Here is a 12,314-nt window from a genome sequence, read left to right as displayed (position 1 = left end):
ATCCTGTAAATAATCTTTATGTATTGATAGTACAGCTAATGCATTCAACCGATCTTGACCTGTTGAATTTCTCAAAAGTGTCTTAACTCTTTTTAAAGTACTAAAACACCGTTCAGCATCGGCTGTAGACACAGGTGTGACTAAAACAATTTCTATCAACTTTGATACTTCAGAAAATGTTTCAATCAAGATATTTTCATGCATAAATTGGGATAATGGTGCCGATATCACTAAAAACAGCATTTTCATATAAAACGGTTCGGACATCAACTTAACTTAATTCAGCATTGGATAGTTTGTTAGAATATTTTTTATATGATTCCGAGGAAAATGTTGTCTATTAAATTTGAAATTTTTCGGATCCAAAATTGAAAATGATTTAAATATTTCAATGCTTCTAAACCTGTCGCTAATTAAAAAATCGTAAATAACTTTATCACAAGCATCTTTAGCATCTTCTATTAGTAGTTCGATTGATGTGTTTCGTTTCATTCGGTTTTCATACATTTCTTCGCAATCGTTAAGAATCGATCCAGAAACATTATCAGTGATGCTATTTCGCACAAAATTAGATAACTCAAATTTTTCAAAAGCCTCCTTGATTGTAATAGTGTTGCTGTTACTTGATTGCAATATATTGTAAAGTACATCAACATGTTTTAAAATTGAATTAAAAAAAGATAAAAAAAGTTGAACTCTAAATCTTCCAAATATTTTTTGAACCCAACAGATTGCAACACGCTTGTATCATCCCATCCTTCATCGTTTATAATTTCATTAAAACGTTCCCCAATCTTTGTTTTGTTTTCTTTTATGCAAGTAACTATTTTTGAACAAAAATTCCATTGTGTTTCGCAAACTCTTGGTATCTGTTTAAAAGTAATTTCGCGAAGTAAATCATTTCGTTTTGGCAAGGATGTAAAGAACACGCCAAATCCACTTAAAGTAGAAAAAAATGTTCTTACTCGCTTATTCGACGAACAAACTTTTTTCAAAACTAAATTCAATTGGTGTGCATAGCAGTGAACATAATGGGCATTTGGGTAAACTTCTTTCATTAGACTTTGGACTCCATTCCTTGATCCGCTCATAACTGCTGCACCATCATAAGCCTGTGCAATTAATTTTTCCTTTAGACCAAAACAATTTAATTCTTCTTTTAATACATTTGTAAGACCCATAGCAGTTCTATCCTGAACATAAATAAATGCTATAAATCTTTCAACTGGTTGATAACCTTTTAAATAATGCAAAATAATGACGAACTGAGAACGACAAGATACATCAGTTGTTTTATCTGCTTGCAAGGAAACAAATCTTGCTTTATCTATCTCACGTTAAATTTCTTCTATGTATACTTTATACATACATTCTAGAATGTCATTTTGGTTTGTTTTCGAAGTATTTTTTGTTATTTTTGAATCTTTAAGATGAATGCTAAACACACTATCCAATGTAGCTGTGTATGAAACCATATCTAAAAATATCTCTTGATTATTTGAGTCAATAGTTTCGTCATGTTCTCTTAAGGGCAATTCGTGTACACCACAAAATTTTATACAATCTATAACCCTCGATCATGTATGTCTGTTTTTGTCAACTAATTCATTATGTTTTTTTATGCTAAGACTGTATCCAGCATCAGTTGTCGTTAAAATGTTTGTCTTTCCGAGCATTTGAAACTGCAACGAATTACTTATATGTGTTTTACTGGATTTGTGTTTTTGTATTCGCTCAGAAAGATGTTTCATATCTTTACAGCCATTTTCCGCCCACAAGCTCTCGCCACCAAACAAAACACAATAAAAACAAAGCAACAAATTTTTTTCATCACTAACACTTAACCATGATTTTTTTTCAAACCATGATACACAAAATGTTCGTGTTTTTTTACCATCAACTTGAGTTATACGAACACCTTTTGGTTATTATACGCCCCAAGATTTTTGATTTCTAGATTTTCTTGAAAGCCCAATGACGAGAAATGTTTTACCGATAAACTATCAATTTTGTTCATGTTAAATTATCTTATTAATGAACCTAAATTATTGTAATAAGATAACTTTAAACTATATTGTAACTAGAATATGACTTTGGCATGATTCAAAATTTTATCAACAGTAGTTTAGTCAAGAAGGACTCTTAATCTTAATTAATAATCGATAAAATAATAAAGAATGTAACATTACATATACATTTGACTCTCTGATGACGAAGGGTCTACAAAAACAATAAAGATACTTTTACAACATAAAAATTTTTTAAAGAATCTTTTCATAATACAACACATATTTTAGTTAATTAAATCCATAATTCTTAAATACAACATTTAGAATGTCAGTCATAAATAATAGTAAACTTCTTAAGATTATTTACATTGTCTTTACATGCTTTAACAATTTTATGTAATTAAAGATAAAAACTTAATATCTGTTTGTAAGCATACATAAATATTTATATAGTTTTTGTTCTTTGACTTTAGCTTTATGCCCCACCCCCCCAACAAAAAATAAAACATTTCAATAAAACACTCTGATTTTTTTTATTTCGATGGCAATGGTAAATGTCCAACATTTTTAAATAATCTAAACTTTGTATATTTTTTTTAATTAGTGCCTTTTTGGAAGTAGCAATTATTGAAGCTGTATTATGAAATGTAACAGTACCACCAGTGGTAGAGTTTTTGTGATTGAAAAAAAATATTCTTTATATCTTCTGTTGTTTGTACCTTTGTTGTATAGAACTAATAATAATATTGACTAATTTTAATCTTTACTTGAAAATCCAGTCTTTAAAACTTGTGTTTAATGCTTATTATCCATGGTTGATATTGGCTCTGGTTCAGCATAAATCCAATTGACAACTTAAAAGATAGAATGACTAAACTGCCACCAAACAATGTAAACAATTATCAATGGCTGAAGCTATTTGGAAAAAGTAAACTTTAGCAATCCCTCATTGAGAAAAGAACAAGAATTTCAAAAGTGCAATAGCTCTTATTATATTTGTAGAATTGACTAAACTTTCTTGTGTCACAACATATAAACTTGCCAAACAATACACAAATCAAGATCATCATTAATATGGCTGAGCCACAATTTTTTTCTCTGTAAGAAAAAAAAAAAAAAAGCTTTAAAATTTTTAAAAATAAATAAAACAATATATGTCTGAAAAATGTAGTTCACTTACAAGTATTATAAAATGTACAAGATTGTTGATTATAAAAGAAATGCAGGACTTTTCTATGAGATTTTAAAATCAATTTTCTAAACTATAAAATTTCCAAACTTATGATTTTTATTCTTCCTGTTTATAATTATAGAATAAAATGACTTGTACTAGAAAATCTAGTTTCTGAAAAATATTATAAACTAATTTCTTTTACCTAACTGTATCTCTTTAAATGTTTATGTCAGACCAACCTTTATACCAGTAATTTCTGTTACATTGTTTTAAATATCATATTTTTGCCATGTTCTTATTCCTGTTAATTTATACTCCTAATAACTACTTGGTAAATTTTTTATTTACATATCCAGTTTAAGAAACTAATACTAACACTGTTAATATTGCAATATAAACACTGTTAATATTCACAGTGAAATTCCGATATTAATAAATGTATAGTGTTTACATTATTTTTACAAATAAATGTTTACATTTAATGTTATAAATTTCCTAATATTACTGTACCTTATTGAGTCAACAAAACTTCTCAACTAAATTCTTCACTCCTAAAATCGAGAATTAAAAATGGTGTATGAAGTTTTTAAAATTCGTGATGTTTTTTATGGTTCTTTTTTTTTCGGGCCAGTTCAATGAGGCTCTGCGGTGCGTTTTTTCGTCCCATCGGAAAGCAAAATAAATTCTGCGCGCGCATCAAAAAAAATATTACTACAAACAAAATAAATAAGGCCAGTAAAAATCGGCCCATCCGTTATTGGCAATGAATTAAAACAACGCTACAATACTTTGAATTAATTGCAAATAAACGTATTACTTTATAAATTAAAATAGTTTAAAATTAGAACTAACTCAGAACTATTTATTTTTATAAAACTTGTCTGCAAATAGTTTAGGCTGATAATTGCATATTTACATATATAAAAATACATATTAACATTATCAAATATTTTATCTTAAATAAGTATAGGTGGGGCCAGGCCCCACCTATATATATATATATATATATATATATATATATATATATATATATATATATATATATATATATATATATATATATATATATATATATATATATATATATATATATATATATATATATATATATATATATATATATATATACACATAGAGCTATTCTTTTGATTTTTTATAATTTTGTATTATATGTTATATTTTTATAATGATAAATTTAATGAAGTTGCAATTGTAAAAAAATGTTTAATGAAGTTTTTATGATTTCAGCATGATTCACAAGAGTTTTTATCTTTTGTACTAAATTCTATTCACGATGAACTAAAAAAGTCTAACATAACTTCAGAACAATCAGAAGAAAAGATTTCATCAACTACTGACTGGATAACTAATGGTGTTGCTAAGCGACTTAAAATGGATAAAGTTTTATTAGAACCTGGCCAAGAAGTAAATAGTAAATCTTTGCAATCTGTTGACGAACATGCATGGAGGTAATTTTTAAAGATCGTTTCTTTTTGGTGATTTTTTTTATTTTTGTATTTTTACTTTTTGATTTGCTTAAAACATTTGAATTTATGTAAGTCAGTCTCAGTTGTTATAAAAATAGAATTTCACATATATTTTTTTAGCCATTATTTAGTTAACAATGAATCAGTTATCTCAACCACTATGCAAGGTCAGTTCCAGAGCATAGTAAGTTAGTTTTGTTTAAAGTAAATTTGCATTACTCAGGCTTTGTTATGAAATTTTGTTGCATAACGCAAAAACATAACACAAGTAACCGTAACTTACCGAATAATCATATTTAATAATAATTGTTAAAATTTTAATTACGCAGTTGCGTATTTTAAATTACACATTGTAATTCAAATTTAATTTAAAACCACGTTAAAAATCATTAAAAATCTTTATCTTTATGAAATATTTATGAAGTAAAAAAACTTCTCACTTAAAAAAACTTATACTATTTATTTTTTAAAACGTTACATTTGCTTTCTTACAAATTAGTTTTTTTTTATATAGAAAGTTTTTTAAGAAGTTTTTCATAAACTTTTTATGCGTGAATTTCTGAACGGTCAAAAAAAAAAAATAGCTATCAACAATAAACTAGTTAATCATTTCTGATTCATGTTTATTTAATGATCAATATAAAAAATTAATGATAATGAAAAAACATTAGGTAAAAAACAATTTCAAAACTAAAAAAAAATCTTTTCAAAAAAATTATTATATAAAATTTACTAAAAAAGTTCACTAAAACAATTTTTTTCTGCAAACTTGATTATGGTTTATCCAACAATACATTAGGCTGGGTGAATAAAAAAAAGCAATTGCTTTTACTTAGTAATTGCTCAGCTTTACGTGAATAAAAATTTAAACAAAATTGCTGAACTTTTTATTCACGTAAAGCTGACCAATTACTGAGTAAAAGCAACTGCTTTTTTTTAATCACCTGGCCTATTTATATACAGTTATAAGTGCATTAAGCACTTTTGTATATTTGCACTTTTGTAACGGGATAAAAAAAAAAATAGTTAAATGTAAAACAAACATTTTAAAGTAACTTAAATTAGATTTATTATAAAGAATTTTATTTGCTTTAACTAGTTTTGAAATTTTAGCAGTAAAAAAAACTAAAACAGCTTTTTTAGTTTTTCAAAAAGTTGTTTTAATAAAATCATTTAAAAATTAATTTTAATAAAATATATTTAAGTTTATTAATATTTAATAATAAATTTAATTTAAATATAATAAAAGAAATTTAAATTGAAAATTTTTAAAAAACGAAATGTAGAAAAATTTATTTAACTATTGTGGTGAAAATATTTTTACAACAATTAATTACTGCTTAATGTTTTCCTAATAAACTTTTTTAAAAGTAAATGGCTTAATGCGTAGGTGAAATCGCCATTTCTTACGTTAAATTCAAATGGCATAGCGCTTCTTAACAAGGCCTGGATTATATATATATATATATATATATATATATATATATATATATATATATATATATATATATATATATATATATATATATATATATATATACATATATTTATCAACCCTTGAAATTAGGGTTGCATTCAGCAATGCCGACCTAACTGCTGACCTAAAAGTGATTGAAGTTGGTAAAAAATTGCCAACCTCGTTTCTATGTTTTACGGTAAGACTTTTGTATCAAATTTTTTTCAGACCTGATGCCGACCTGTAAAAGAATGAGGGCGGCAATTTATTGCCGCCCTCATTTTTTATTATATATATACAATTATTCATTGTATATATATATATATATTCTATATTATATATATGCAATTATTCATTGTATATATATATATATATATATATATATATATATATATATATATATATATATATATATATATATATATATATATATATTTATATATACACACTGCAGGCCAAAAATTTCCTTTAGGATCATTTTTTCTTTTGTTGTTCTTCTGATGTAAATTCTACGTTTTTGCCCAAACAGTTCAAATTTGGACTCGTCAGACCATAGTACTTTTCCCCAGTCTTCTTCTGTCCAATTTTGGTAGTCTATAGCCTATTGTAACTTTTTCTTTTTCCAAATCCGTAGCAACGGTTTTCTTAGACAAGCATGACTTTCTGGCTATATGGCCAGAAAGTCATGCTTGTCTAAGACGTCGTTTTGTAGTGGTTAATGAAATAGACTTTCGGATTGAATGACTCCTATTAAAGCCTGAAGTTATTTACGGGGCCGTAAGTCTTCGATTTCTTTTACTCATCAATATTATACTATTATCTTCTGCTTTTGTTGCCTTCCATGGTCTACCAGATCTTTTTTTGTCTTCAAAAATGCCTGTTTCTTTCCATCGTTTGATGTTATCTTGTACAGTACTTCTGGCAGTACTTTTAATTTCTTTTTAAATTTTACGAACTGAATAACTTTCTTTATGTAATGTAATTATTTCAGAACGTTTTGCAACCGTTAAAAAAATTATTTTAAAGTTTTTAAACTTTTTTCAGTCTTATAAATTTATTTAAATAAAACAAAAAAACAAATTTAAATTTTATGTTAAAATCAGTGATGGATCCAGTATTTCCTGGTGATTGAGATAGCTAACTTCCAGACATGGAGCAAACTCCAAACATTAGTATTATTATACTTATGTCAAATAATGAGGCTGTGCAAAGAATTGCAATGATTGGAGGCTGGGAACAAAAAAGTCCTTTGACTTCATTCTCCCACCCCAAATGTGAGGGGCAACACAAAAGTTGATAAAAATTTTTTTGTACTATTCTCAATTAGACTTATATTCATCGATCGATTTTAAGTTTCACTGTATTATCTCTCAGCGTTCGAAAATTATGACAATATAAAGTTTAAACCACCCTCAATTTGAGGAGGTTGCATATATATATATATATATATATATATATATATATATATATATATATATATATATATATATATATATACACACATATATATATATATATACATACATACATACATACATAAATATATATATATATACATATATATACATATATATATATATATATATATATATATATATATACATATATATATACATATATATATATATACATGTATATATGTATATATATACATATATATATATGTATATATGTATATGTATATATATACATATATATATGTATATATGTATATATATAAATATATATATATATAAATATATCTATATATATATATATATATATATAAATATATCTATATATATATATATCTATATATATATATATATATATATATATATATATATATATATATATATATATATATATATATATATATATATATATATATATATATATAAACAGCTCTTGGAATTAGGAAAAATGAGGTTGGCATAAAAATTGCCAACCTTAAGCTATTAGAGATTGGCATCAGATTGGCAAAAAAAGTTTGACTCAAAGGTTTGATCATAAAACATAGAAACAAGGTTGGCAATTTTTTACCAACCTCAAACACTTTAAGATTGGCATCAATTCTGACTCTAATTCTGAGGCATATATATATATATATATATATATATATATATATATATATATATATATATATATATATATATATATATATATATATATATATATATATATATATATATATATAAATTATTAGAAAATCACTTAACAAATTTTGTTTTCATTTTACACTGTTTCATCAATAAAGACTCATCAGAAATTTCTGATGAGTCTTTATTGATAAAACACAGTGTAAAATGAAAAAAAATGTTGTTAAGTGATTTTCTACACTAGTGGCCATTAAATTAAAGCCACTTGATGATTTTGCTGTAAAATGAAATATGTATAAAAAAGTAAGAACAACGTCATGCCGTTCAGTTTGTTTATATATGACTTCATTATTATTTATGTTATGCATATTATACACGTGTTTGGCTTAGTATTTAATTAAATTTCATGATTTCTTGCTGAAAAACTATAATGTTGTTATTGCTTATTTTAGTGTGATAATGGGGAAAAAGCCAGATATTAATGATTTTGTCAAGGGGCAAATTGTAACATTGAATGCTGAGCGTTATTCTCAGCGTGATATTGCAAAGAAACTGAAGATTTCTAGAGGTGCAGTTGAGAATGTTTTAAGATCTGGAGGTGTTTCACGACGTTCCAACTGCAAGGGAGTACGAAAAACAAATCATTTTGATGATCGTTATTTGAAGAGCATTGTTGTGTCTAGTCCGCATACTTCTTCTGCACGCGTTGCAAGCCTAGCTAGTGACAGGGGTATTCAAGTGAGTGCTAGGACTGTTAGGAGGCGTCTGTCAAATGACTTAGGTCTTGTAGTCAAGGGAGTGGTGGGAGAGAGTCATATTCACAGATGAAAGTACCTTTCAGCAGCTACGAGGCCCTGGTTACAATTATGTCAGACGTCCTGCCTCTCAGCGATTCAATCCCAAATACACCATCAAAACTGTCAAACATCCACCAAGCGTCATGATCTGAGGTGGCATCACAGCAAGTGGTCGGTGTGGACTGCACATCTTCGATAAAGGGTAAAAGGTCAATGCCAAAAAGTACTTAAAGGTTCTTGAAAGTAAGCTTCAAATCCACATGAACATCTCAGGAGCAACAATTATGCAACAAGACTCAGCCTCTTGTCACACTGCAAAGATTGTCCAAAAGTGGTTTTCAGACAACAACATTGAACTTCTTTCCAATTGGCTATCAAATTCACCTGATCTAAATGTGATTGAAAATTGTTGGCAAATTATGAAAAGGAAAGTTGCTGCACATCGTCCTACATCAGAAAAAGACCTGAAAGAGGTTTTGAAGCGTGTGTGGACGACAGAAATAACACCGGAATACTGTAGAACACTTGTTCATAGCATGCCTGATCGCATTAATGCTGTGCATAAAAATATAGGATATCCTGTAAATTACTGACTTTTATTCATCGTTTGAGCTAGAACTTTATTCAGTGTATTGTAAGGTTAAAATTGCATTTGATAATATGCCTGCTAGACCTTGTTGCTAGAGTAAACTGTGTATTTTCCAAAAATTTGCTGCTGGCTTTATTTCAATGGCCACTAGTGTACTAGTTTATAGTTTTTCTGTTCTTTTAAGAACATTAAGCACTCTATTTTGTAGAATACATTTTAAAGTTGTTTAAATATATATATATATATATATATATATATATATATATATATATATATATATATATATATATATATATATATATATTCTCCTATCTCTAGACATATCTTCAGCATTTGATACAATTGATCACAGCCTGCTGATTTCCCGTATTAAAGATGAATTTAGTGTCACAGATATTGCACTAAAAAGGCTGACTTCATACTTGCACTCTCAAAAATCTTTTGTTTCTATTGGATCAACAAAATCTAGACTAATAGCAAGTTCAACAGGAGTACCACATGATAGTGTATTAGGCCCATTTCTATTTTCCATGTTTGTTTCATCTATATATCGTATTATAGCTAAACTCGGTACCAATCATCATCAATATGCTGATGATACCCAACTTTATACTGTCATCAACCCAGGCATAGATAGCATTAATCAAATCAATGTGTGTACTGATGCAGTAACAAAGTGGTTTCTAGAAAATGGACTTCTGCTCAACCCAAATAAAACAGAAGCTGTTTTATTTGGATCTAGAAAACAAATTAGCAAGCATAAAAATGATTCAAAATTGTTTTTTCTGGAACAACACTAACTACGATAAATTCAGCAAAAATCCTTGGTGTCACCCTAGATTCATCACTCTCTATGGACAAGCACATAAACAACATTATTAAATTCTGCAATTACCATATTCGTGCACTTCGCCACATTCGTCCATGTCTTCTAAAGAAGCTGCAAATACAATTGCATGTGGTATTATTAACTCTCAGCTTGACTATTGTAACAGTCTTTTATCTGGTACTAATCAAAAAAATATTAAAAAACTCCAACGAATTCAAAATAGCTTATCTCGAATCGTTTTCCATTCTCCTATTCATTTAAATATAGAAATATTGCTGAAATCTCTTTATTGGTTACCAGTAAATCAAAGAATAATCTATAAGATATCAGTTATCACATATAAAATTTTATTACCTAAATCTCCTGCATATTTATTTGAATTCCTAGAAGTCCGAACTTCAAAACAAAATACTAGATCATTAGACAGTTGTTAACTTACACGTTGTCAACAAAAACCTTCTCTGGGCTCAAATTCTTTTTGCATGACTGCACCTCGAATTTGGAATGGTTTATCTATGAACGAAACTCAACCTTTTTAGAAACATTTAAAAAAAGACTAAAATATGAACTTTTTATAAACTTGTTTTAGTGCTTCTAAATTACTTCATCACTATTGTGGTTGTTGTAATTAATGGCACTTTAATTTCTAATTATTATTATTATATATATGTGTATATATATATACTTAATGAAGCCCACAGTGGGAATATTATTTGTACACAAAAAAAGTTTAAATCTATTTTTTTTTGTTTCACCAGTATGTTAGAGTTGCACTCAAGTTTTATTATATTGATCATTGCGGAAAAAAACAAAGTTTCAAAAACAAAAAAAACAAAACTAAAAAAATAGGAAATAAAAAAAAATTTAAATATAAAAAAATGAAATAAAATTAATAATTTAAATAATTTGTGTACTGTTTTTATTTTTTTTACAGTGGTTGTTATTTTCAGCAACAAAATTAAAAAAGGCATAGCAATAAAAAAAATAAATGGTTTTAAGTCTACATTAAAAAAAATAATTTTCCTATATTTTATTTTTGTTTTTTATCCTTTTTTGTATTATATAATTAAATTAGTTTCTTTAAATCTGAGCGCATGTTGAGCTTATTTGGATAAAACCTTGACTTCGAAAATGGAATTACGAAAATGGTTTGCAGTTCGAGACCCACCTTTGCCGAAATTTTTTTGTTTTTTTACACACGCACAGAGCCAAATGTTAAAAAGAAATGTGTCTCCGCTAAAAAGTTGTGGATAAAAAACGTACAGAAAAAGAAACGTAGTATGAAGCAATTAAAGCTATGTGTAGACGGCATGACCTAATTGAAGTTCAAAAACTATTTATAAATGTGTGTGCGGCTTACTTAGAAAATATACTGAAAGGCTTAAATGGTATAAGAAATCTGAATGTGATGAGATGTGTATCATTCAGAAACATTCAACAAAAAGATATTTTATATACAAATAAGAAAAGATAAATGGTTATAAAGCAAACATGACCAGCGGTATTTAAAAGAAAAACAAAGAAAATTGAACTGTTGTAGGAAACAAACCATGATTATTCCGTGTATGAATTTAATGCCTTATCCAAATAAGCTGTTTGTGCGTATATTCAAGAAACATATAAATATAATTGTATAATACAAAAAGTTATACATAAAAGTATACGTGTGCATTGCATAGACGTTTTCTTGTAGGGATAATATATGCTTGTTACATTAAAATTATACAAATATATTTTACAAACAGATGGCAATTTATATTTTCGCTTTTAAAAAGCGAAAATATAAATTGCCATCTGTTTGTAAAACTGTTTTTGTTTTTATTTTATTTTTCTATTTAAGTTTATTTTAACTTCTTATATATATGCAACTTTGTATATATATATATATATATATA

At 26.8% G+C, this 12,314-nt stretch overlaps 1 protein-coding gene across 1 annotated transcript in view; it reads left to right on the top strand.

Annotated features, from left to right (window-relative positions):
* The window catches only part of LOC100201342 (ubiquitin carboxyl-terminal hydrolase 32), a 63,942-nt gene that overhangs the window by 15,494 nt on the left and 36,134 nt on the right, over nucleotides 1–12,314 (top strand). Inside the window, exons 4-5 of the mRNA XM_065788857.1 lie at nucleotides 4,432–4,652; nucleotides 4,791–4,854. Coding sequence (XP_065644929.1) covers nucleotides 4,432–4,652; nucleotides 4,791–4,854 — 285 coding nt within the window. The remainder of the gene's footprint in view (nucleotides 1–4,431; nucleotides 4,653–4,790; nucleotides 4,855–12,314) is intronic.

This window comes from Hydra vulgaris, chromosome 01 (genome assembly GCF_038396675.1).
Source record: "Hydra vulgaris chromosome 01, alternate assembly HydraT2T_AEP".
NCBI lineage: Eukaryota > Metazoa > Cnidaria > Hydrozoa > Anthoathecata > Hydridae > Hydra > Hydra vulgaris.
This window is presented reverse-complemented; position numbering and strand designations above follow the sequence as displayed.